We start from the raw sequence: 28,000 nt of genomic DNA on the forward strand, positions 1-28,000 counted from the left end.
TTTATTTTTTGGACACATGAACACAAAATCCCTGCAGGCTAAAAAAAGAAAAAAAAATACATTGCAATTATACACAGCCAGCATATCGCAATGGGGGAGGGAGGTACTGTTAACCTACCCATCCCAGAGTTTCTTTTAAAGAAAAAGTACCTCGTATTGCTATAGACATACATCCAGTCCAATTTAATAAAATACAATTTATAACATTACAAGTCTAACAGTATAGAAACAAACAAACAAACAAACAAAGGAAAAATACATCCGTCGAAAATGAACATATGCCAACAAGTTTTACGTACAAGGTCCAGGCCCTAGACATAGAAATGTCACGAAAGTGTCAATAGCAAGGTATAAAGAAACCCTTAATTGATATCCACTTATGATCTTTCCTCAATTTCCACAAGGGAAAAAACCTTGCAGCTGAAACAGTATTGATACAATGCCCACGGAACTCTGTTTTACGAAAATGAAAACAGAGGAACTGCCTTGCCATCGCGCAAGAAGGGGAAAAAGGACCCACAGCCTTATCAACAAAGGTAGTTTTCTTGGCAGGAGTGGGAACTGACTGGAGGTTGGGTGACCTGTCATAAGAAGAACCATGCCCTTTCTCCACCCATGCAAAGATTCTTGATATTAGGGCTGTAGGAGAAAAGGACTTCTCTTGATCAAAGGAACACGGAACATCTTCTGCCTGTCCTTGGATGCCCTTCTTAAAATGCCCAGAAGTCACAGAAGTAAGCAAGACTCTCTGTTACAGAGCAAAAGCTTTTTAGAGCCTCTTTGGAATAAAAGTGCTCAAAAAAAAAAAAAAAGGGCAGAAGACTTACAGAAGGAACCACATTTGATTTTCCTATAAACACCAAGAACTACTGCCAAATTATTAGCCCATTCTCCTCCAGCCCACAGTTCAAATATGCTACATTTGAAAATCTCCCATGACATAACAGCACAAAAAAAAGGAGCCAGCAGGCTTAATATAAACCAAGAGTCTCCAACCAAGTTGAAATTGTGGCAGTTGTAGCCCAAAACGACCAAAGACAACACAGTTGGAGAAGACTGGTCAAAAGGAAAGAAAACAACATTAAAAACCCCAACCAAACTAAACCCTAAAACCTTAAGAACTATAGCTAGAAAATGCACATCTTCCCATTGATTGACACATGCGTAACCATTCAGTTCATCCCCACGGGAAGGGGCAGTCCCAATGAGTCAAAGAGGTCTCCCAAAGATCAACAAGACCCTCCTTTTATCAGTTTGAAGATCTTCATCGCTATCAGCTCTGAAGCATACCCAAATGACATCATTGGACCATTCAGCAACTAAGAGATGACTGAACATTTTTTTGCACAGGAAAATTTTCAACAGAGACAAGAAGGAAGAGGGGGTGGAAATCATGAAAAATTCCAAGAAAGTGCAAAAGTTGGCAAGAAAGTTTTCTCATCAACATTTTTGGGATGATACAATTCACTGTGATAATAATTCATTTAAAAAAGAATCCTGCTTACATATCTCTGAAATACGGATGATTTCAAAAGACCAATGTGGATTGTGGGCTATAATACACATGAAAAATATGATCAAAATCCTTTTTTTTCCTATGATAAAAAATGTTTAAAAAGAACCATTTCATATAGCTTATACACTTTATTTCGTAATAAGCCAACCAGAAAAAAAATCTTTCCCAGATTCGTTAAGCGTCCTGTCTTCACAGTTTGGGCCCAACTACAACTAAAATTAACTGAGCCCTTTAAAATGCATGTTTTCATCCAATCGCTCTTTTTTGTTACTATTTGGGTGGCAATGAGGAATCCCACCTGGCTCCCAAAATCTGCCTTTGCTGGGAAATGATAGAAGGAGAGGCTTAAGTCATCCTCCAGACTTACTTCCCAATCTTGATCTGGACGTGGGAATAAAAGCAGATTTGGTTGCTGAAGGTATACAAACTTTTTGGAAAGCCCGTTTTCCATTCTGCCTGGCTGGGATTTGGAAGTTCTCGCCTGTCGACAGGTGGGCACATATATCCCTTTTCTCCACCTATACTAGGTGCTAGGGGAGCTACTGGTATACCCAGGTGGTTCATATAGCCATTTTTCTTACTTCTCTCTCTCAAACCATGTCCTTATCTAGTGCAATAAAAAAATGCTACACACTAAAACAGGTGCTTAAACTCTTTTCAAGGTGCCTCAGTTCTCCGTTTGTTTGGGTCAGCAGGAGTTAAAATTCTTGCATTTTCTCCCTGAACATTAAATGAAAAGAAAAGCAGCAGACAAACTAAAGCAGTGGCCACTCTCCCTCCCTGTGCATCCTGATATTGATTATCCAAGTGAGGTATTCCCAAGGAAAAGTTTACAAAAAAAAAAAAAAACACCTTATCTATACTTAAGCAATCTAATATCTCAGTTCTGGATGTCAGAACTAAGTTCTGAATGGGGACGAACACTGCATATGCCCTTTCCCACAGACACCCACACATACCCACGGCTCTGGAAGAAGCATATAAAACTTTTTTTGTTTCTTGAAGACTAACTTCAGTGTACTCTGACACAACTGAATAATGTTCTTGGAAATGTACATTTTCCAAGTTATTAGAAGCTCTATTTCAACTGACTGAAGAACAATCTAAATGGTGTATCATATTGCCAACTTGAAAGTCTGGATTTGAACGCTCACAAGATCACATGACTCTGTGACATCACCCTTTGATAAGAAATCCAGAGTGCAATTATTGCCCAAATCCCAGTCTTCCACAGTGATGGCCATATCAACTCAGTCAAAAACTAGGAATTTAAAGCATTGTGTGCTAACACTCACAAGCTAGTCTCAACACAACACTATTATTGTCTGCACAACCCCCTCCATCCTACTTTTGGTATTAACATGTTTCAGTGGAAGAGAACCGAGCAAAATAAGAATCCTAATAGAAAAGGTTCAAGATTAACATTACAATTCACACTTCACACATGCTACTGAGTGTCGCTCTACATGCAAGAAACCTAAATCATCAAAGGAAACAGGATTTAAATTGCTGGTAAAAGTCTTTGATTGCTACTGTCACACTATACACAACTGTACAAATTGGCAAAGCCTTTTTTCCGATACACAACACCCACTTTCCAAGCTTATAAAAAGGGGCAGACGGACCAATGGTGACTATAAAACAGTTAAAAATAATCATTTGTAAAAAGCATGAAGGGAGCCTCTTCTGATCCATTTTCAGTAATTAATTTTCTCTCCAGCAAAGATAAGTCAATCTACCCAAGAATGGATTCTGACTAGAAAAGCTACTGCCAGGTTATTTAAAAAAAATTATTGCCAAAGTTAAAACCTTCTATGAAAAAGAGTATTAAAAATGACTTCAATTTGTCAAACATAGCAGCATAAAATGGGCACTTTTTGTGATGTTTGAAAAATACTAAAACTAATTGTTCAGAACCTGGTTACCTATTTTTAGAAGGGGAAGCATTTCAGCATTTTGAATGAAAAGGTGGCAGTTGTAACCATAATGATTATCATTGTATTAGAACTATTCAAAGGGGATTTTTCTCTGCTAACATGATGCATTCACAGAAGTAGTACCACCAAGCTGAATTCGCAGTTATAGTGCAATGGCTTTGCAGCCCAGGACTGCAGAGAGATTTACAAAAAGGGAACTAGCAAAATTTGACAAAGCGAGAAATTCAAAAACAAAACCGAAGGAACAGCCATACCTCTGAAAATTAATGTTTGTTGAAAGGTGTTTTACACCAAAAATTCACTGATCAAGTCTATATGGCTCCAGACAGAATAACAGCAAAATCCTGTTTTGCCATACCTGGAGACTCACTAAGCAATATGTCAAAGCCCAGCAGGAATTCATTTTCTTGACAACCTTAACATGGGATGAAGAGGTAACATAAATTGATCAGCAAAATATTTCAATAAAAACCTTTCGTGCCAAGTCCTTTAAAAATTATTAAAGAGGATCAGCCTTTTGCGTATTGAGGTAAAAATTCAGTCCAATGCAAAGACTGTTTATGAAGTTTCTGCTTACGGAAAGAAATAAAAATAAAAATGGCTCAATTGTGCCTGCACGAGATGTTGGCGGCAGGTATCAATTCAGTGCAATTGTCCGATGCTGCTGGTGGAGGGCAGCCTGAATTTAAAAAACGAGCCCTGACAATTAACAGTTGGTGGCCTGACCAACCAGACCACTCCTGCCACGTGGGTGCAGAGTCTTATCAGGCAAAATACATGGTGTGCTGGGTGTCATGATGGATCTGTACTGCCTTGGCTAGTGCCTGAGGGTCACGGCCATTGCTCTGTCCTGACACGTGGCTGCCTTCAGCACTGAAAAAGAAGTTAGAAGGATTTAAACACATAATCCCACTGAGATCATGCTCTTCAACTACATATCCCCACCCTTGGCAGGTTGCCACTGTTTCAATGTGAAAAGCCACTTCCGAGTATTGGGTAGAAGTGGTTTCTATTCATATTACAATAATACACTGGTAGTCTCTGACTTATGACCATTCGAAGTTAAAACAGAACTACCTTGGGGCTTCTTATGACCCAGATTCAAAGTTCCAATGGTCACTCCCAGTCATATGACCGAATTTTGGATGCTTGGCAACTAGGCCATATATATGGCTGGCTGTAGCATCCCACCGTCATGGTTTACTAGTTTTGCTGAAAACAAGCATTTACCTCCATTTTAGCAAAAAAAAAAGGCTTTGGTGACTGCCGCAAAAACGGTTGTAAAATAGATCACATGTCTGTCCCATTTTACCATTGTCATGACTTACAATCATAATGGGCAGGCTCCATTATGGTTCTAAATCAAGGACTACTTGTACAAACAAGGTTAACAATGAAGCCCATCTTTCTTACATGTGATTCAGGCATCTACTCTCTAAATTACTGTTTCTCCTGAAATATCCAAAACATTGGGAAGAGTAGAAGTTTGAATTAGCTTAGCATAAATTAGTAAAACTAACAGGCTCCGCTAATACAATTTCAGAGTCTCTGCATTTTGGGGGGGAGTAGATTATATTGATAAATACATTGTCTAATTTTTCTAGCCAATTAAATGGAATCTATAATTAGAAGGCAGAATGTGGCAACCTGTTCAATAAAATATTGCCTGTGAAGCAACCAGCAACTAATGCCATCAAAAATGTTTACCTTCCCTCTGAAATTCGAACTGTTACAAGGGAAGGAGCTTTGCATTTAGATCAAATCCATAATGGAAGGGCAGATCTGTATATAATTTACCACTTACCCAGAATGTAATCCTAGATTCTGAGTACCTGAAACCCTGAAGGTTCTTCTCCAAGGTTTGCTCACCTGTCATGGTCTTTGTCTACAAGATGGTATCTTGCTCTAAATGCCACTAGCCTGGCATAATATGCAGGCGCAGGGATTGAGACAGACCGTGTGCATCGAACGTAAGTGTGACACAGCTGGTATGTCAGTAGCTGCAATTCATCTGCGGTGAAGCAGTTGTCATCCCACAAGACTTGATAGTGAGAAGGACGGCTGGTTCCCTGAAATAAGATAAATCTAGTCAATCCACCATTGAAATTCCCTGAAGACAGAGGCACAAGAGGCAGGCAGTAACCTCAGAACAAAGAAGTTGGCTCTTTTTCTTTTCTTCTCCACGAAAGTCCTCTCTTTCTTCTTACCGACTTTCTATGCAAGAAAGGAGCAGCTTATTCATCCTCGGGGCGAAAGCTGTTCCTTAACGCACAAGAAAATGCTTCACTGGCTTTTCAGGGCCAAAATATGGCTGCCACATTTCAATATCAAGGTTAACCTTTCATTTATACAAGGCCGGTTTCATCCATGCACGAACCACAAAATGCTACAGCTGACTATATTATGATTACCTGGATTCCCGCATGGCTACAGAGGTAAAAGTCGAATTCAGAGGGGTGGGTGATGGTGCTATCCACAGTAGTGCCTGCTGGAACATTTCCACTTTTCCCCACCTATTGGAGACAACAACACAGCCATAATGCTTAGTGTGCAGCATCCACGTCAACAAAAGCAGAATTCATCATTATATTTTATTTGATAGTAACTCAATCAATCAGTGTAACACACTTGAACCTTAGCACTACCCTACTACTAAAGATTAAGGGTCATGATTCAACAAGCAACTGGACAATTTCCTCTAAAGATGAAACTCTTCCGCTTTGCCTGACGTCAGCCAGATTCAGATATATGTAAAGCAATATCCAACTGGGACTATTTTCACATTATCCAAATGCTATCGCCCTATAGTAGCCATTTTGAATTTAGTGAACAAAATGAGCAGCAAGGAGTAGCACATATGACTTGACAAGGAGAAATGTACAAAACATTTTTGATTTTAAACTTGAAATATTACCTTAGGCTCATTAAAGTTGGAACAACTGTTGCAACTTGAAATGGAGTGGGTCAAACTTGAAATATGTTGAACTGAAAGTTCTCCAATAATAAACAGGATGAAATGAAATAGATCTGACTTACCTGGATCTCATGCATTTCATTCTCTTAGGAATCATTAGAGTGCTGAGGGATGCTTACAAATATGCCTCAACATTTTCAGCTAGGCTTTAGCTTCTTGTAGCAGTATTACATCTGACACTTAGAATCAATTTTGAATTATTATACTTTTAATTGATTCAAAATGTGTAAACTTATCCCCACCACCACTACCACCACCACCAAAAAAAACCCCATCAGTATCGAGCCTTATAAAAATTCATTTGCACCATTCTTATCCCCACCTGGGCACTTTTCCAAGAAAAGCCATCTGGCATCTGAAAGCTGCAGAATTTAATAGGATGGCTTTACGTTCTCTTTGCAGTTACCTACCCGTTCAGTTTTGTCTGCACAAAAGAGTCTTGTGTGATGTCTTTTCTGCACGACAATGTAGGTGATCCCTGGCCTGTAGTCTTCTTCTAAACTGATACAGGCCTTCCGGATTGCGATAAGCTCAGGCCAAGCTACCTAGAGGTGTTAAAGTTGAAATCAACTCAATTGATGAAGCAATTCATGAAGTCCCACTGAAGTTGTTGAACTATTAAGTAAGAACAGGTATAAATCGAAGCCAACTTCTGGTTTCTGAATACATCATGGTACAATATGATTTTGCAAACTTGCCATGAAAAAAATAAGACAAGTACATTTACAAAACTGCTTGTATGCAGATACATCACTGATGTATAACATACATCTGGTTTGGATGAAGAAACTACTTTTCCGGCATACAGGTAGTCCTTGACTTATCATAATTGAGCCCACAATTATGGCCATGAATTGTGATGGTCATTACACCAATTATCAAGTGACTGTGCCTGATTTTACCTTTTTTTTGTTAAGTGAACGCCATGATTATTAAGCAAACACCAGTCACTAAGCAAACCCATTGTTCATTGCAGGGTGTTTTTTTGCCAGAAACTGGGAGCAAATGCTCTCTTTCAGCAAAAAACTTCATATATCACATTACATTTCAACAGGAGTTCTGCAAAGAGCCATAAATACGAGCATCCAAAATGCAGTCATTCATTGACAGTACTAGGATCCACACCAAAGTCACTCTTTACGGATTAATATAGTAACTGTTTACCGGATGATCTAAAATACAGTGGTTTTAGACATTGTAACATTAACATAACCATCATGTTACTGATTATTATTAGGATAATTACAGCGTTTGCAACCATTGCCAGATTTCTGTACAACAATGGAGCTAATAAGTAATGCATGCAGGTATTTCAGAATCTTAAGTATAGTTTCAAACTGAATGATTAAATGTTTTGTGTTGAGTGCATTCTTGGCATAAACCTCTTTTCAGGCTATCTGGCGGAGGGATGGATTTTCCGAGGAGCTTCATTCAGAGGATGGATGAATCACAAGACCAATACCTGTTTCATCTGCCCTTCGGATACTCCTCCTCTGTAGTAAATTATCCGTGTGGGCTTGAAGCGAGTGGATTTGTAAAACTGGATCAACAGTTCTCGCACCATATTGGTCAGGTCCTGAATCACTTCCTGACTGTACAGCAGTTCTTGTGATGTCTCTTGACGGGATGTTTGCACTCGCACAGTAGCGCAATAGCGGCTGGGGTGGCCATCCATGCTTCCTACTACAGCAGCAATGGAAGGTTTCTTCCCATCTCCAGCAGGTGGGTGAGTGACATCTGCTCCCAGAAAAATAACAGGTTGCTGGAATACTGAGGGCCTGGGGAATTGAAAAGAAAGGCATTTTAACTAGGAACCAGCAAAAAAAAAATCCTTTTAAAAAATGTTCTATACAGTTCTAATTATCAATTTTATTTTCCCCCAGCTATTTTTCAGTTGCTGAGATGTTTAGTGTTTATTTCTGCATTATACAACTTAATATTCTATTTCTTCAACAGCTAATATACCCCACCTCAGCGAGAGGACAAACAATAAATATGCCCTGATGTCACTATGTGGCTTCCTGTTGCATCAAACAATTAACTTCAATCCTCAATTAATTCCTGCTTTGCTTAGGGATAAAAAGGAGAATTCGTGAACTTTTGTCCCTTCTTTGAAATAAAAAAATTCAGGTCAGCTCAGTCAACAAGAAATCTAAAGAATTTATTAGTATAAAACAAGAATTACAAAAAGATAAAATCTCAAGGGCTGTAGGGACAAATGGAAATCCTACACTGGACTCCCAGATAGCCTCACTTTCTAATGTGCAGACTATTATACAGGCTTTTATGTGGACAACTTATCCAGTGTAGGATATCATAGTAGAAGCGTGAACAAAAAAAGAAAAAAACTACCATGTTTCTCATATAATAAGGCCAGTTCTTTTTTTTTTTTTTGAGCCCTGAAAAAATGGCTAGGACGTCTTTTCGGGGGTGAATTAATTTCTCGCCCCACCAACCACGCACCCTCACCTAGGGCGCCTCGCGGGCAGCTACACCTTGCCATCAGCCACTCCTAACAGCCAATCATGGCGGAGCGTGGAGGGCTCCCTACCCCCAAGCACCTTTGCTGCAGACCCGGGTCAGCAGGCGGGCGGCAGGGATGTCCACTGGCAGCGTTTCAGCTGCTTCTCAGGCCTCTGTAGCTTCCACGATTCCCGCTGGTGCTGGTGCCTCTCTCACCAGCGCCGTCTCCAACAACAGCATCTGAGTCGCTCCCGCTTTTCCCCCCTGTAACAACAGGGGAAAAAAAGATTTTGAGGTACCAGGGAGCGCTGCGTGCTGCGTTTTGGTTTAATTCCGAGCGGCTGGGTGGGCGTGAGTAGAGCTGAACGAGCGTCTCTGCTGCTGCTGCTACCCTTGGTGCTCCAGCCTCGGGCTCTGCAAGTTTCCAAAAGTCCCGGTGTGCAGCCCGTTCCTGCATTCCAAGTGCGCCCAGGCCGAGCTGCAGCTGTCCCTCTCTCGCCAGCGCCGTCTCCAACAACACTGGCAGCAGCAGCGGAAACCATGGAAGCGTTTCAGTCGCTTCTCGGGTGGGGGAGCCGCCTCCGTAACTTTCACGGTTTCCACCGCTGCTGCCACTGTTGTTGGAGATGGCACTGGCGAGAGAGGGACAGCTGCAGCTCGGCCTGGGCGCACTTGGAATGCAGGAACAGGCTGCACACCGTGACTTTTGGAAACTTGCAGAGCCCGAGGCTGGAGCACCAAGGGTAGCAGCAGCAGAGACGCTCGCTCGGCTCTTCTCACGCCCACCCAGCCGCTCGGGATTAAACCAAAACGCAGCACGCAGCGCTCCCTGGTACCTCAAAATCTTTTTTTCCTGTTATTACGGGGATGGGGGAAAAGCGGGAGTGACTCAGACGCTGTTGTTGGAGATGGCACTGGTGAGAGAGGCACCAGCACTGGTGGGAACCGTGGAAGCTACGGAGGCCTGAGAAGTGGCTGAAACGCTGCCAGCAGACATCCACGCCGACGCCGACCGCCTGCTGACCCGGGTCTCCAGCAAAGGCACTTGGTGGAGATAGGGAGCCCTCCACGCTTCAGTATGATCGGCTGTTAGGAGCGGCTGATGGCAAGGCGTAGCTGCCCGCGGGGCGCTCCTAATGGCAAGTTCCCCCCCGCTTTCCCCCCCTAATTTTGCATGTTTTAAAACAGGCCTAAATTTGCAGGAGGGGCTTAATTTCATTTTATGCCTAGAAAACATGCTGGGTCTTCTGGGGGGGGGCGTAGTGTCGGAGAAACACGGTATTTAGAGACAAGGTCTAAATACATAGGTTCTCATTTCTATAACTAAGGAAAACTTTAGAACAATTTAAATTAGGTAAATGACAAAATTCTCAATGCAAGAATTTCATTTTGATTGTTTTCATCATTCTGCTTCTCAATAAAACTCAGCCATATGCTTTCTATGAAGAACTAAGGGTTAAGCTGACCTTTGATGTGGTACAAGGACATTGTTTATTCCACCAAGTTTTGCATTGATCTTCAGACAAAGATTGGACAGAGTTTGAGGAGATGTTTTCACCACATTTTTCACCTGAACACATTGAGTTGCCATACCCAGGAGAGTATCCCCGACTCGTTTAACTTCAGCTGCAAAAAACAAAAAAAAAGTTTTTAGAACCCAGAAGATTTTTGAAAATGTTCTATCCAACCCCTACTCCCATCCCATTCCAATAACTCAAACTGATGACTTGGGTAACCTAAGGTGTTTTTTTTAAAAAAAATTATTTTAAAGAGTTTGCACAGGATTATTACAAAAGAAAAACAACAAATGGTAATTGCACATTTTTTCATTATAATAATTGTATTATGCATTTGGTCAAATGGTCTCTACCGTAGACAGGTGTCTTTCCTGGAAGAATCACTACAATTAGCTGCAGCCCCACATAAGTCAATTTCAAATGTTTGAACATGGGCTCCACACTGTCTGCCCCTTGTGCATATTTACAGAAGCACGGCTGGCCCTGGATTGGCATCCCCGCATCCTTAGAGATCTTGCGCAGCTGATCAGTAAAACTCCTAGAAACACAGAATAAATCATAGATAGTATTAGCACAAGCCTAACTTTGTGCATTTTATCCCTTTTATTCCACCTGAAATGGCTTTGATAAAAGAATTGGATTGGTTCTGAGAAAACAGATCTCTCAATCATCAGGTTAGATCAGTATTTTTTTGAATCTTGGCAATTTTAATATGAATGAATTTCAACTCCCAGAATTTCTTAGCCAGTACAACTGCGGAATTCTGGGAACTGAAGACCACATATTTGAAAGTTGCTAGGTTTGAAAAACCCAGGGCTAGACTAAACTTCCTTGAATACTGTCCATGTAACTGTGGACATCAGAAAATGAACACAATCGATTATTCTGAGCTGCAAAAGTTAATACTGGGGAAAGCAATCAGAGGTATTTGTGTACTTTTTAGGTTATCATTCTGAAATTTCTAATTGTGGCAAGCAAGTTCTATTGATAATCCCAAATTAAAACGTCATAATTACTTTCCATTGCATTAGGCTTCAATTACATTGGCTGAGAAGTATGCCTATAACAAAGAAGATATCAGTTCTTCTTAAAGTCCAACTCACCTCATAAGATTGTTCTTGCGGGAAAAATAGGAGGAAAGTGTGTTGGATATGTTCACCACCTTGAGTCATTTGTAAAAATAATAAAGGCTGGCTACACGTAATAAAAAATAAATTAAAAAGACACCAGATCTTGAAGGTATCAGAGTGGAGAAAACAGAAAGTGAAGAAAAGTAATTGCTTTGTGTACCATCATCTTGTTGATAACAACATTTTATCTTTATTAAAGGCACACCATTCACAGCTTTCCAAACATCAGTTTAAACCAGTAAACATAATCTTCTTCTAAACAAGGAAACTACTTACTTTAACAAATCTTCCCGACATTGCTTCTGAGGTGCAAAGCAGGCAACAGCCCACACTTTAATTTCAATCCCAGCATAGAACTGTTTTCCTCTCATATCCCAGACACCCTGATTTGGTGTAGCAACAGTCTTGTTCTAAAGAAAATCAAACACAAACCTCTGTTCTTTGACAAGAGTATAAACTGACGCAGTCAAGCCCTTTTTCATTGCATTTTCATGATCAGCTACATTTTCAGCCTCAAATTTTAATCAGTTGCCAGTAAAGAGTCTACAGGATTAAAATATGCATTAGCCCCTATATGTGGTCAGTTGTGTAATCTAAATTGGGTGAAAATTATGAAGTACTTACCCTACCTCCATACTGCAGCATTGGTGCAGGTAATACTCTGCCTGTCAGTTCTGTCATTTCATTATGGACAACAATACCAAACTCCTTCAGATATGGATCAGGTCCACCAACCATACTGTTACTCTTGACCTGGAGATTCAGAGAACATTTCTTCAATATAGACACAACAGCTCTTGTGAATATTTCATTTGAGTAAGTGTAGCTCAGTCCACTGTGTGGCTTTGTTCCTCAGTTGCTGCTATCTTTTGTTGTAGTTATCTGTGAATTATGTGGACTGCTGCAAAAAGGGGGGAGGGGAGTTTATTATCCTATCTTCTATGCCTTGGATACACCACATTCTCAGTGTACCATAACCTCAGAAACCCAGTGGCGAGAAATGGTGTTGGGTCCCAGGAAAAAGATTTGCAAAGTTCATGCAAGAAAAGATCCCGTAGCAATAAGCATCTTCCAGCCACCATTTTACTCCATCTTAATAGTGATTTAATATATTCAAGCAGTTACTCACTAGTCTGCTAATTTCCTCCTGCCTGTCAGGTGCAGATCGTGCTGTTGCTTTGATCATAGTTGATGTCTGATTGTCTGTTAGTTTCTTAATACAACGCTGTCCTGCAACAATATTACACACCTAGAATGAAAAAGATACAGGGTGAACAAGCCTGATGCAGCGGAACAGAACTGAGGAACAGAAACGCCTAGGTGTATATACCTCAAGGGGTAGATATGTATGTTTCTGCTCTTGCCCTACTTGGAGGCATGGAAGATGTGGGTATTTCAGTTGCAGACTGTACTTCTGCTTAAAATACTGAGCTACTGTACACTCCATAGCTTGCCCATTTTCCAACTGCAGAGGGAACCTGTGAGCAGAAATATGAATTAAATATATATTCATTTCACAAGAAAGAGGCTTGCCTATGGTATCAGAACATAAACAATTATTTTTGGATTCTCAACTATTTAACAAAGGCAGCAACAAAATTATTCTCCCAACAGTCATATTGCTGAAATTAATAAAAGCTGCAAGTAATCAGAGATGGACTGTGGTATGGGAGGGTAGTACTCCTAATATATGTTATCAAGCTCCAGTGAAAGAATCTTAGCATCCTAACTTTAAAAATCAGGTTTAGAATTTCAGTACATAAGGACAGCATGGTAAAAAAAAATGCATAACGTTGCTCAACCTAACTAAAAGTTAAAATTAAAAGAAGCTGTAATGTATGCATGTAAGATGACGGACTACTTAGTCCCATATCACTGCTACATGCCTGTCGGGTGATATCAAGAGGCTTATCTATAGCTTCTCTCACCTGAAGCAGCATACATGGCTGTCAGATGTCGCGTTTCCTCCATCGCTGTACATTAATTATGTAAATACAGGAAATCCTCACTTAACTATGGTAATTGGGACCGAATTTCCATCATAAAGTGACACAATCAAAAAGCACAGGTCATTTGGAAGTTGAGTCCTGGCAACTGGACTTCTGTTCTTTTTTACCTGAAATGCTGATCCAAGTACCTTTTTCAAATCTGTCTACTTCGATAAGCAGTGAAATGCTTCAAGCCTAAAAAAGAAAAGAAGTCCAGTTGCCAGGACTCAACTTCCAGATGACTCTTATCTGGATGACTGAGAATCTTCACTGACATATAGCCAAAGCACAAGTCACTTTTTTGGGTCCTATTCCAAATGGCATGAGACGTTATTTTTATAGAATTCTGAAATATGTCGTTTATGAAATATTTAGTTATGAGTGACCTTCGGTTGAAGCAATGCTTTTCCATAGCAGAAACAGAACAAAGGCTTTTCAAACAGAACAAAAGCTTTTTTTCCGCAAAAAAGGCATACATACGTTTGATGGCTAGCAGGTCGTCTAGTAACATTGCAAACTCTGTATTTTCTTTTCATTTGGCCACAGTGCGTAACCTCCACTTTTAAACCTATAAATCCAGTGAAACATAAAGACACACATACCCAAATAAGCAAAAGCCAATATGATATATTGAGAAGGATCAAAGATCAAAACAAACTATTGGGCTCTCCGTGATTATATTTATTTTTTATATAGATGATGCAAATCCACTGTATCTGGATTGTTCAATTAAAATTCTCAGAGTGGATACAATAAAAATAAACCCAAGTTAAATAGTTTCTTCCAAAATTTATTCATCCTAAAGCTTGTGGAGAAAAAAGAATCTCACAACATAAGATAGGAAAAAAAAAACTGTCCACTTAAAATACTACAGAAATGTGTCATAATACTGTAGTCAGAATTCCCAGTTTGGGGGGGAAGTAGTTAATTTGGATTTTGACACTGTAGTAAGGTCAGAACAACTTGCCCATTAAATACAGAGCAGAGGTGGGTTGTGATCATTAGTAAAGGAGAAAAAATATTTTGAATTTTTATTTTTTGTTGAATATTTCTTATAAGAACAAATTAGAGACCAACACATTAAAAGGTACAGAGCTGGCTTTGAGCTATAATTGTCATCCCTCATCTTTTCTGCAGTAAAAACCCCCCAAAGTGTTGGTTTTCTAAAAAGACAAATGGGGATGTCAGAGAGATATCCACACAATGACAAAATATCCATCTGTATAACCACAAGTTTGTCTTTTTTATTTTTAAATGTGTGATATTGGGAGATGAAGGAACTCTAGCAGTTGCTAAAAATGTTCTCTCTAAACACCATCAAAACCAGCTCAACTTACAATTTTCTAAGGATGGAAATATACTGCAAAATTTTCAGAAATCAATTTTTTGTTTACCACAATTCAACATACATGATAACTTAGTATTTTAAATTAGTACCTCTGATTTCTTTGGTAAATTTAACACGCTGGGAATCCGTAAGGGGTTTTGTTTGTTCATTGATGTTCTGAATATCCAGGACTTCGCACATGAATTCAATAATAGGCTGAGCACGGTAGAAAGCAGTTGCAGATACTACCAAAAAAAAAAAAAAAAAAAAGGAGGAGGTGGGATACTGAGAAAAGAGTCTCAGGAGAGCTTTAGGATAATTTAAGCAAACAGGCTTCTTCCATACCATCTATATTGAGCATCATGTTCCACATGGCGGGCCTGACAGACTGATGGAAGCCAAACCAGACCTCCCGACCTCCACCCAGCGGGTGATAGTATCCTTCAGGGGGAGAGAAGAAGGAACGCCCCACTGGAGTGTACCTGATGGAATGGGAGAATCTACTCAGATTTGGCAAGAAGTTACATATCATGAGTATCTGGGGCATGGTGTAGAAAATATTACAACTATTAAAAATCAGACAAGTGGATCATTGTTAGAACAATTTTTTTTTTTTTAGATCAGGATATTCCACCACAGCACTTTTGGCAAGATCATCATCATCAGTATAAGTTAAAGCACGTGTCTATTGAGTGGATATTAGAACTGTCACTCGGAAAATTTTAACATAGGATATCACCTTTCAGTTTAAAACTTCGGAGACAGAGAAGGATTTATGGTGTGAGTAAAATAATGGATCTAAGCAAAAGACACTAAGGAAGACCAAGGAAATCCTTCAACAAATTTTGGAACGTTGTATTCATTGCCATGGAAGGCAAGTATCGGTAGCCAACCACTCTCAGTGCTAGAAAGAAAGCAATGGCAAACCATTTCCGAAATCTTGCCAAGAAAACTGAAGGGACTAGTCCACACAGTCACCGGGCGTCAACACTGACTTGGTTTGTAAAATAGAAATTGTTCTGCTGCAAGAGTTAGAATATTCTAAACTGTAATTGAAGAGACATAGTTGCAATTAAACTGTATTTAGAAAGTTAATTTGACTCTTATTCAAATGTTATTTTAAAAAGTGACTGCTGTTCCATATCTTTCCTATATTCCACCAAGTCAAAAATAGGCGAGAAAAGCAAAAACATTCAGCGAGAACAGAAAATGAATATATCCCTTAGAAATATTGTATATTCCTTGCAATTACACTTCAGTTCTGAAAGGAGGAATATCCACAAGTGTTACAATGGGCCACAACATGAATAAAAGATTCAACCAGGGTCTGCTGAGAAAACTACAGTCCAAGAGAGAATGAGTAAAAAATACTCACCTCATAGAGGGAAGATGCCGTGTGATGACATCGAGTGCCTGCACAGAGTCTTCTGGGACTTCGTTCAGATGCCCTGCCAAAGCTTCCAGGAGCAGCTGAAGGCTGACTACAGACACCCACTGGACTGACACTTTAAAGGTCTGGTCCTTCCCTTCACCGGGGAGTGTGACCTCCATATCCACCTGAAGACACAACAGTGAGGATTAACTGCGCAGATCTTTCCTAACTGTACAGAACATCTGTTGAAATTGAAACTCTTCATGAGCTCAACTTGTTTTCCACTGATCCTTGACTGAATTCAGTTTAATCTCATTATTATTTGGGTACAGCAGATACCCATCAAAGTCCCAGATCATTCTTCCCTAGAATAAAAATTAGCTGTAGTTCAAGGATAGTTCTCATGCACTTTAAAACATGTCCATATGCTTCATTTAATGCAGAACACTGTAATTTGGGCATGAAAAAAACAAGGAAGCTATTTAATTGGTTCAAAGCAATGCCAAGGATGCAGTTTTATCATTGCTTGTCATGTGCAAGCAATCGCACACGCATCTTTCAAGGTAGTTACTTTATTATATTCTGCCTATATAACACAGGCATTTACCCTGATTGCTTGCTCTCCCTTGGGAACAAACAGATACAGTTGCATGGAGCTTGGGGGAGGGGAGGGTGCCAGTCCTAGATCTCTTGCAGCTGTCCAATGATTCAAGACTAATTCCCTGCTTAAGTCCTCCTCCCTACCTAGCCGGGCATTTCCCAACATTGCTATTCTTTATATGGCACTGCTTTTAAACAAAGTCAGGGTATCACTGACCGTCCAGGTGTCACAAATATACAATTCTCAGTTTCTCTTAGCATTGGATATGCTTTCTGAAAAAGCTGGGAGATGCACCTTAGTGACGCCACTCTCAAATCTAAAACTTGTATTTTGGTAACTTCATTATTTGAATAGGGCAAACGAGGAGGCTCAGTAGGACATTCTTAGCAAATATGGCATTGAATCACTAAGTTAAAACTCTGAAGCCTTATTACTGAAATGACTTACCCTGTCCCTTCCAATAGGTAGAGGATGCGCAGTATACATATTTCTTTTGCCATCATAGCCAGGCTGTCGATCCCCAAATATTTGCATTTTGAAGTGTCTCACCATAGTATCTACTACCTCCCTGGAAAGTGGTATAAATTGAAATGAGAACTTAATGGAACAAGAGCATAATGTTCTTGATTTGATTTTCAAAATATGAATTAGTTCAAGTACAAATGGTCTCTACCTTATGAGACTGTCATTGCTGAGGAATGTTCCATGTGTGCCCACTGTATTATTTTATTTAAATGCCAAATTATCAGCAGTCAGAGAACCATTAAAATTAGGCTTGAAACTATACCTGTTCACTCTCCGGGGCCGTTTTTCTGGTTTGATATCCACATCATAATGATAAACATCAATTTTAGGAATCTGTACTTGGAAATGATTGGCTAAGAGACGAATTGGTTTTCCAACTGTTCCCAGGCCAGGCCGGCGCGGCGGCTGGAAAAGAGTGGCTGGTGGCCCTGGAGAAATGGAAGCATGTTTGATAGGTAAGCCTATTCTAAAATTGTAGTGTTCCAAACATTTGAACAATTCTAAATCAGTTTTAGGTTATATCCCATTTTGAAGTAGCTTGCCATTTCATGCCCACACCCCATTTTGAAGTAGACTGCATACAAACTATTCAGACAGACAGATCTAATACACAGATAAAGTTGACTGATAGTTCACAGGTTACAAGAAAAGATAGCCATTGATATACCCACAGCTAGTTCCTTTTGTTCACTCATTATATTCTATTAACAAATAATAGAGATTATTTATTTCTAGCATCTCCCATCTTTTCCCCCCCAAGATAAAAAAATTCCCATACCAGGTTGGTTACATTTCCCCTTGACATTATTAGTTAGTGAGTGAGTGTGTGTGTTTGTGTGTGTACACGTACCTTTATCAACTGAATTTGAAGCACAGCTGCTTTGTGTGGCATAGAATAGTGCTACGCGCAGCTGCTGAAGCGACTGGGATCGTGCAGGCTTGCAGGTGAGGTAGAATGCGCAGTGTGTGTGTTTGGCGTGCATATGCACACAAAGTGTGAGCACGCGCCCACCAAGGCAAGCCCATCGAGCCAGTGGCAAAAATATTTGAATCCCACCACTGACATACATGTATATAAAGTATATATATAAAGTCTACTGTCATCCTTTTCTGAAATTGTATCTTTAGATTCTTTTTCCTTCTGCATTTGAGTTGAGATAGCGTTCAAGCCCCTTCTTTAATAAACTGTACCTTCAACCTCTACACAGATCTAAGAGCTTGATGGTTTTCTTTTTAAGCCAACACATCTGAATAAAACTCAAAACTGTCCAGCTTTGATTTTTGTAACATTCTCTTCACAATCTGTATAGTCCTTTCTACTATCCTGTTTGACTGGGCATAATAGAGATTGGAAATAGAATGTGCAAAATCCCAATCTTTAGCAAAAACTCTGAATTCCATTAAACTAAGTTGTGATCTATTGTCTGTTTTGACCACTTCAAGGATTCCATGTGTTGAAGAGACCCACAATGCAAAATTTATTTATTTAAAAGATTTGCACGTCCATTCATCTTAGAACCAAACTCTGGTTAATTCACATCAATTATATAAAGCCAAAATAATACATAAAATAAAAACAAAGAAACCGGGCATCACAACCAAATTGCTTTGATGCAGCCAAAAGCACTGTCTTCCAACTACAACTTCACCCGCTACCAGAAATGAGGGAAGAGCTCTTTACAGTTTTCAGGAAATTTAGGGCATTGGATCAATATCACAACAGCATTACCCATCTCACCTGGAGTAGTTATGTATAACTGGGTATTATTAATATACTGATGCTACTATGGTACATTCAGCGCCTTCAGTTCTATCACCTAAAGTTTCATGTACATATTGAAAGAAAGGATGGGAGATCTGAGCCTTGAGGTACCCTACACTATAGGAGTCTGGGGTTCAACCTCTTGCCCCCCACAATGTTGACCAGAACCTGCCCCGAAGAAAAAAGACCACTACAAAAATATCAAATAAAATTTCCAAACTAATTTTTTCCCTCTGAAATTAAAATATATCAAACACAATTTCTGCCATAATCTCAGTCAATTCAAACACAATCAATTCAGCTTCTTACACATGCATCTTACACACTTAAATATCTTTTCCCCCACAAGATCTCACCTCTTAATCTTTCATGTACAATTATTCTCTCATTCTTGAAAAGTAATATTCAACTCCTCCTTATAATTTCAAAGCATTTTAAATTTTCTTTGCCAAGGCCACCGTATCAAAATATTTTTAATAATTGACTAGTTAGTGTAGCATTTTTAAATCATTTCAATTATATTCCCAGAAATAGGCAAGTATATCTACACACCTATTGCAACATTAGAATACAGTAATCCACTCATATAAGGAAGGAAGAAGAAAAATATCTAGAATACCCCAAGCTAGGGAATTTTTATACGTCGCCAGCAGATTTTAGGAAAAAGAAAGGGATAGCAGTATATGTGAAGGAGGACATGAAAGCAGAGCTAATTTGGACAGACCCCAATGGAAGAATTCTGGTGCTACAAATTTGGATTAAATCAATTCCCATTCTATTAGTAGTAATTTATGCCCCTAACGATAACCAAAAAGAATTTTTTAAACAATTACATGGGAAAATAGTGGAATTAGAGAAAAGGAATATTTATATTTTAGGGGATTTCCATGCTATTGTGGACCACCAGAAAGATCACAGTTGGGGGGGGGGCGGGGGGGGGGGGAAGAAGAAAAAAAGAGAACTACCGAAAACATGTGAGGAAATGATGATTGAACTAAATTTGATAGACATGTGGAGGAAATTAAACCCTGAGAAAAAGCAGTTTACATTTTACTCTAATCCTCACCAATCATGGACACGAATCGATATGGTGTGGATGAATGGTGAGCTAGTAAATGAATTAAAAGAGACTGAAATTTTACCAAACGAATGGGCAGATCACAATCCGATTCAGATAGTGTGGAAAGGTAGGAAGAAACCAAGGAAAAGGTGAACCCTAAATACACAGCTAATTAAAGAGAAAGAATTTATGAATAGACTTGAGGAATTAAATTATTTCTTAAAAGAAAATAACAATGAGGCAACTACAAAACAGAATATTTGGGATACAGTGAAGGCAATAATAAGAGGTACAATGATATCATACACCGCTAAAAGAAATAAAGAAAAATATGCCCAACAAAATAAATTAGAACAAAGAATCAAAGAATTAGAAATTCAGCTACAAAACACCTCAAAAGATTGTAAATTGAAAAAACAGATGATAATAACTAAACATAAATTAAATTTAATCGAACAAGAAGGAATGGTTTCAAAGTTGAATACAGCTAGACAGATATTCTTTGAACAGGCCAATAAACCAAGAAGGTGGTTGGCCTACAAACTTAAAAAACAAACAAACAAAAAATGATCTACCAATTAATAGATGAAAACGGGGATGCCCAACAAGGAATAGAACAAAAAAGAAAAAGAAATTGCATGTAAATTTCTTGAAGATTTTTATAAAATGGAGGTAAACAAGGACATGGTAAGAAACTATTTGGGTATTACTAAAGATAAGATAATCAAGGAGGAGATGAAGGAAATGTTAACTAGAGACATTACGTGGCCTGAGCTAAAAACAGCAATAGAAAACCAAAAGAACAATAAAACCCCAAGACGTGATGGGATACCATGGGGAATTTTATAAGAAAATAGGAGAACAAATAGGACCTCTCGTGGTAGAAGTATATAATGAGGTCCTACTTGCAGCAAGAATGCCGGATTCATGGAAGGAGACACTGATATCGTTGATCCCAAAAGAAGATTCAGACTTACGGTTTATACAAAATTATAGACCAATTTCCCTGTTAAATACTGATTATAAAATATTTACCACAATTATAGAAATAGATTTTAAAAATATTGAATGAATATATACATAAAGATCAAAACGGATTTCTTCCCAATAGACAAAATTAGGAATAATTTAAGAATAGTACTAAATGTTTTGGAATACTACGAAGCCCACCTGGAAAAACAAACAGCCCTTGTATTCTTGGATGCACAGGCGGCCTTTGACAATCTAAATTGGCAATTCCTAATCCAACAAATTTACAATATGAATTTAGGCACTAAATTTGAAAACATTGTGACTACAATTTATGATTCACAAAAGGCAAATATTATAATTAATGGAGAGTACACACACTCAATAAAAATAGAGAAAGGAGTTAGGCGGGGATGTCCACTATCTCCCCTGCTCTTCATATTATCTTTGGAAACATTACTTACACAAATTAGACAGAATCCAGGACTAAAAATTAAGAAAGAAGAATACAAATTCCAGTCATTTGTGGATGATATGGCTTTTTTCATAGAAGAACCAATTGAAACAGGTCAAGAACTATTGAAAGAGTTAGATCAATTTGGAAAAGTTGCAGGACTTAAAATCAATAGGGAAAAAATAAAATTAATAACTAAAAATTTAACAGAAAAATAAAACTAAAATTGGAAAGGATAATGGGATTACAAATAGTAAAAAAAGTTAAATACTTAGGAATTTGGTTGACAGCTCAATGCAAAACCCTAACGGAAAATAATTATAATAAATTATTACAGCAAGTCAAAAAAGATTTAGAGATATGGGTTAAATTGCAAATCTCCTTATTAGGGAGGCTTGCCACTATAAAAATGAACATTCTGCCCAAATGTATTTACTTATTCCAAACAATACCAATAAAAATACATAAAAATTACTTTGTAGAACTTAACAAGATAATCACCAAATTTATTTGGCAAGGGAAAAAACCGAGGATAAACCTAAAGGCAATGCAAGATATGAAGAGCAGGGGAGGTATGGCACTCCCTACCTTGGGAATTATACTATAGTGCAGCCTCCTTACTTTGGTTGAAAGAGTGGGTAAACCTGTTGAATAAAAGAATCTTATTTCTAGAAGGCCATGACTTACAGAGGGGGTGGCACGCATTTTTATGGGACACTGGAAAAATTAAACAGAATTATTTCCACAGACATATAATTAGAGATTCCTTATTGGCTAATTGGAATAAAATAAAATAAAAACATTATTTAAAAATCCCAATCTGGATCTCAATGATGGAGGCGATGATACATCCAAATAATCAAGATCTTAATAAAATGATAAAATACAAAGACCTTCTTGATGCGCAAGGAACTTTAAAATCATGGCAAGATCTCCAAGAACAGGGGCTACAAGTAGACCGATGGGCTTACTTGCAAATTCAAAATAGATATAGCCAGGACAAGAAAATTTTTGGAATTTATACTAAGGCACAACAAATAGATAAAATTTTATTAGGTCCAGATAAAAAAAATATATAATTAAATTTTATAATTATTTATTAGAGATAGAATTAGAAGAGGAAGTAGTCAAAGGCAACATAATAGCTTGGAACAGAAACATAGGACGCAGCATTACATTATTAGAATGGGAAAAGGTTTGGACAAGGAATAATAAAATAATAAAATCAGCAGCATATAAAGAAAATGCCTATAAAATGTTTTATAGATGACATCTTTCGCCCTCAAGAATAGCGAAAATGTCTCCTAACATGAATCCAAATTGCTGGAAATGTAAAAAGAAACACGGAACATTCTTTCACATGTGGTGGTCCTGCACTGAAGCCCAAAGATACTGGCACAGAATAAAAAAAAATGGTTAGAAGAAATAACAGCAGAGCAAATTGAATTAAAACCAGAATTTTTCTTATTGGGGATATTTAATAGACAACTTTCTAAAAAAGTCAAATATATAATACAGCACATTCTTACTGCAGCCAGAATAATCTTGCAAGTGTTGGAAACAAGCAGATATTCCAACAGAGGAAATGGTCATTCAGAAAATAACAGCCTGTGCAAAGATGGATAAGTTAACCTTAGCACTTAAGGAAAAAGAAACTTCAGAATATTATAGAAGCTGGGAATGCTGGTATGACTGGATAGAACAAAAATAGAAAATATATTAGTAAACAACGTAAAATGTAAAAGAGGTAGTAATTATATACTCTCAAGATACATTTGTAAATATATCACCAATATTGGTAAGAAACAAGGAACCATAGACTGTCGATAATAGAATTGCTAATTTTTTTTTAATCTTTTTCTTTTTCTTTCTGTGTGTATATGTGTTTGTTTGACATTTTAGCTGTATAATCAAGTTTGTTTTAAAAAAAAACACAGTAATCCACATATAAGTCATCATTACTATCTTAAAAAACTCTTAGAAAGGCATCTACAATCACCAATTCCTTCCCAATTCTTTAAATCAGGGGGCTCCAACCCCCAGGTTGCAGCCCATTTAGAACCAGCCCACAGAAGCATTTGGCAAGCGAGCACGTGCAGCATGCAGGTGGGCACAGTTCCATTTGTACAAGCAGCGGGCACGCATGCCCATCACTTGTGCAAATGAAGCTGCAGGCATTCTCTCCCCTCACCTCATGCCGATCCACAAAGCTGGAAAGGTTCAAGACTGTTGCTTTAAACTACTCCTAATTGATATTTTTGGAAAGTTAGTAACCAGCAGTTGCTAATTTTGCCAAGTTTCAGTCCTGGTTTTAAATGCATGTGTCACACAAAATCTTTCTTGTAATACCACACCTAAACAGATGTACTAGTACCTGTTGACACTGCTACAGGTTTAGTCAAATCATAATATTTTCATACAGGTAAACTTATCAGTAACTGTTTCAATTCTTAATATGTATCTCAATATACTGGCATCCATATCCTGTAACAGTTGTCACAAGAAAGTTGTCATTCCTGGAACAAATTTTGTCAAATATGTATTGGAATACAGGTGGTCCTTAGTCAATGATGACAATTAGGTCTGGAATTTCCATCACTAAGTGACATGGTGATAAAGCAGGACATCATGTGATCAGATTGCTTAGTGACAGCACTTTCAGTTGCTGTCGTTAATTGAATACTGCCATATTATATGATCATTGTGACCTCCTGCTGGTGTCCCTATTGACTTTCATGTTAGAAGCTGGCAGTGACAGTTGCAAAATGTGATTGCAGGACACTCCAACATCATGATTGTGAGCCAGTTATTGAATGCCTATCTTGTGATCACGTGACCATGGGAATGCTCTGATGGCCAGAACTTTGAGGAAGCCTCAGGTCAGCACTAAACAGCTGCTGAACAAGTGATTGTTCTCTTTGTTTCCTTATAAAAAAATATGTCTCCCATATGTAGTAATTTTTCTTGCTGCTAAGTGAGTTCCACATTTGCCAAACAAATCTTATCAGACATCTCTTCAAACTCAAAAGTATTGAATACATTTGCAATAAAATCCATATGGGGGCTGCAGCTGATGCATTGCAATATTTATGTGTCCAAAACTAATAAAATGATTTTTACAGCTAAATCAGTTCAAAGTCTCTACCATTGCTTCCTCCCATGCAGCACAAAACGATGCTTTGCCACTGTCACTAAAGTGATCATCTGTATTACTACTGTCTGATATAAAAGCCTGCTTGCTTTAGCATGACTTTAATGCTTTGGGAGACCATGCCAGGAGCATATACTCTTGCCACACATTGCAAGAGTAATTGCTATACCAGTTGAGAAGCTTTGATGTACCAGTAGAAACTGAAATTTTCCACAAATATCACAATCAAAACTATTTCCAACACTAGCTAGGTAGACTATTAGCACCTGGGATAATTTCAATTCAAAATATAAACTTAGCAGTTAAGAAAAACTTTCTTGGAAAAAGGTAAGTATATTGCTACAAAAGTCAACCATTAAGTTCTTATTACTACGGGTATTTATTCCTCTAAATAAAGTCATTTTCAAATCAAGCTAAGGTCTACATGGATGCTTCATGATTTAATAATAAGAAAACAGTTTTTCACTGTCTCCTTGGGAGGTTTTTTTTTAAGAATTTCCCATCTACAACCCCCAATTTTCTCGGTGATCCCCACAATCAAATGCCAACCAGGTTTGATTCTGCTTAGCTTTTGGGGGGATTGGTCAAAGTACCACTCATCAATGAAATACAGTAACTGTAATGATGTGGAACAGCTCCCAAATGGCTGTGTACATTACAAACATATCAAACATGTTTTCACTTCATCTATCACATTTCTAAAAAGCTCAAACCAGAAATACTTTGTTTTATTTTGAACCTACATGGCATTTAAAAGGAATAGTTGAAAGGGCTGTAGAGCCCTAATCGGGCTGCATAGCCTGGCACAAGACCAGAAGGGCTTGCAGCTGCTGTCTTTCTTCCTTGGCATTCCTCCCAAATGCAAAACCCACATGGACCACCACTCCCTACCTTTCACTGCCAGAGCCACACCCTTGAGTCTTTGCTCAAGATTTAGATCTCAAACACATTAGGGAGTCAAATAATAGTATGGGAGCTTGAAGAGTTTCAAGGGAGATGGGGCGGGAAGGAAAAGGAGAAAAAGAATCAGCTAAAATAGATTTATCTCCAAATATTCCCTAGTTACCACAGCAGCTCTAATTCCTGCTCTGACCAGGAGCAAGAAACAAAAATTTATAATTTACTTCATGATCCTTTACAAAAATCACAGATATAAAATTCAGAACCTGAGCATTTATTCAAGCAAAATCAACTCAAAATAAAAAATGTACTGTGCTTACCAGTATTACTTAATCATTGATTTAGGGAATTTCCATTTCACACTGTCCATTCTATAGTGACCAGCTTTTGATAGCTGCCTATAACTAAACCAGAGCAGTAAAAAAAATAGCTAAAAAATTTGTCAGGAAAATTGCTAAAATTAAAATGAAAAGCCCAATACTAGAAACAATCCTAATGTGAAACATATTTCTGAGATTTCACCTCTGCAATGCCTTCATAAATACAAATTTTCCAACTCTTACCTTAAAGATTTTAAATTTAGTGTTCAAATAAATATTTAATTGTCAGATGGAATTCCTACATAATGGTAAAATGTACTCCTCCATCCTTCAGTTGAAGAATCTCAGGCACATTGCTGAAGTTAACTACCAGAGCCCTATTTACGGCAAGTATCTCCCTAAACTTTAGAATCATTGAATCCAGAATCTGTTTATGATATGCTAAAAAATATCAATTGCTAAGCTTCAACTAAGTGGCCACAAGCCAGTGTGATTTGTTAGTTATATTTAATGATGTCTTGTGCACACAGTCAAAAAGTATCACCATTAAAGTAACTGATACACACACATATATTTGCACTTATTGTACCTAACCTTAGAGTCAAAATAAGTGTTGAATCTAAAAACTACTGCACTCTTATTAACTTCTACAATTTCGTTTTGTAATCAGGAATCAGATATTTTCTGGAATTTATGGACAGTTTTTATACTTTAGTTGACTTTTTAACAAATATTGCAACACAGGCATGGTTTATTATATCTTGGGAAATTGGGCCAAAAGTTAAAGCATAAATAAATAGCTGAACAAAACAAACTAAATCTCTATATTCTCAACATGTATTTTTTTCTTAAAGATAACAAAAAGCAGATTAGAAAGTAACTAAAGAACAAGGCAACTTGCTCTACAAAAGTTAGGTCATAGAACCATGCTACTTTTTCTCCCCTCCCTAAATAATCCAGCCAGAGACTGATTTCACAGTTCATCCTAGGCTATTATGTGGTTTGTCTGCCTTGGGCTTAGCAAGGAGGTCCATAAACCATGACTTCACAGCTTAGCCCATCGTGCAAACCCTGGCCACTGTGTTTCTTAAAACCAGGTTTCAATCAAACCACGAGGTCAGGGGATAGGTAGGTGAACAAATGTTTCCTTTGTCCCACTGCATTCACATCGCGGTGCAGAGTCCTCGGAATCGCCACACCGCCCGCTCCGGATACCCTGAATTATACGGTGTGTGTTCAGCTTGAACCACAAATGGTAGTTGTTGCGGTCTGAAAAAGTTTTGAAAAGGGCAGCAGGCTGGGGAGAGTGCTGTTCCGACTCCCGAGGACGCAAGCAACATTTTAAACGGCTCCTAAAGCCATCACGTGCTGTGAGTGTTTACAAACAGTGGCAAGTACTCAGCTGCACGGAAGGCAGCCACCGACGGGAACTCCTTTGTGGGCCCACATGGCCTCGGGCAGAGCGGAGTCAACGTGCCCGGAGAGTCCTGAGCCACCAGCCCTCGTTTTCTCCTTTCCCTCGAAGGGAAGGCGAGAGAAAGGCGCCTTTCTTCCTTCCTCCGAGGGGCTCAACGGGAAGGAAACCCGAGTCACCTCCAGCCCCGCCCCAATTAAAAGGCGAAGAAAAGGGGCCATCTGGGCAGCCCCCCTCCGCCTTCCCGCCGAGAACCCAGCCCCGGGCCCACCCACACCTGCAGGCCTCTCACCTGGTCCCAGCGCCTCCATGGCGACGGCGGCGGCGGCGGCGGCCTCACCGCGGTCCCCCCCGGCCGCCGCCGTCGCCGTCGCCACGGGCCCCGCGGCTCCAGCCGCCGCCGCCGCCGCCGCCGCGTATCTCTTGATTTCGGGAATATTGGCTTCGGGGTGAGGGTCGGCAAGGAGGAAACGGGGGACGGAGAGCAGCGTCTCCGCGTCACAAACAACTCGCGGCCGCGGCGGAACCAGCCCGCCCGGCCGACCGCGCTCCTTCGCTCGCTTCCAACGGGATCGTCGGCGGCGGCTGCTGCTGCTGCTGTTCCTCCTGCTCCGTCTGCC

General features: G+C 39.0%; 1 protein-coding gene across 1 annotated transcript; it reads right to left on the bottom strand.

Annotated features, from left to right (window-relative positions):
* On the bottom strand, positions 1-28,000 carry LOC113437580 (argonaute RISC component 4). The gene is made up of 18 exons (XM_026702652.2): positions 27,673-28,000; positions 17,613-17,778; positions 17,273-17,393; positions 16,228-16,409; positions 15,198-15,334; positions 14,963-15,097; positions 14,006-14,093; positions 12,868-13,015; positions 12,667-12,786; positions 12,162-12,290; positions 11,814-11,947; positions 10,761-10,945; positions 10,357-10,516; positions 7,890-8,205; positions 6,838-6,972; positions 5,865-5,966; positions 5,323-5,522; positions 1-4,326 (listed from the first exon to the last, which is right to left on the bottom strand). The coding sequence occupies exons 1-18, from the start codon at positions 27,689-27,691 to the stop codon at positions 4,218-4,220; spliced, it is 2,586 nt and encodes an 861-aa protein (XP_026558437.1). The 5' UTR covers positions 27,692-28,000; the 3' UTR covers positions 1-4,217.

Source organism: Pseudonaja textilis, chromosome 10 (assembly GCF_049901715.1).
Source record: "Pseudonaja textilis isolate UNSWEBS1 chromosome 10, rPseTex1.2, whole genome shotgun sequence".
NCBI classification, from domain to species: Eukaryota; Metazoa; Chordata; class Lepidosauria; order Squamata; family Elapidae; genus Pseudonaja; species Pseudonaja textilis.

Bases quoted from the DNA above. Each gene is read 5' to 3' on its own strand.
- LOC113437580 (XM_026702652.2), bottom strand. The intron at 17,394-17,612 runs GTATAGTTTCAA...ACCACTTTCCAG, and splicing joins CGGCCCCGGAGAGTGAACAG to GGAGGTAGTAGATACTATGG. The intron at 6,973-7,889 runs GTATTGGTCTTG...TAACACCTCTAG, and splicing joins CCGAAGGGCAGATGAAACAG to GTAGCTTGGCCTGAGCTTAT.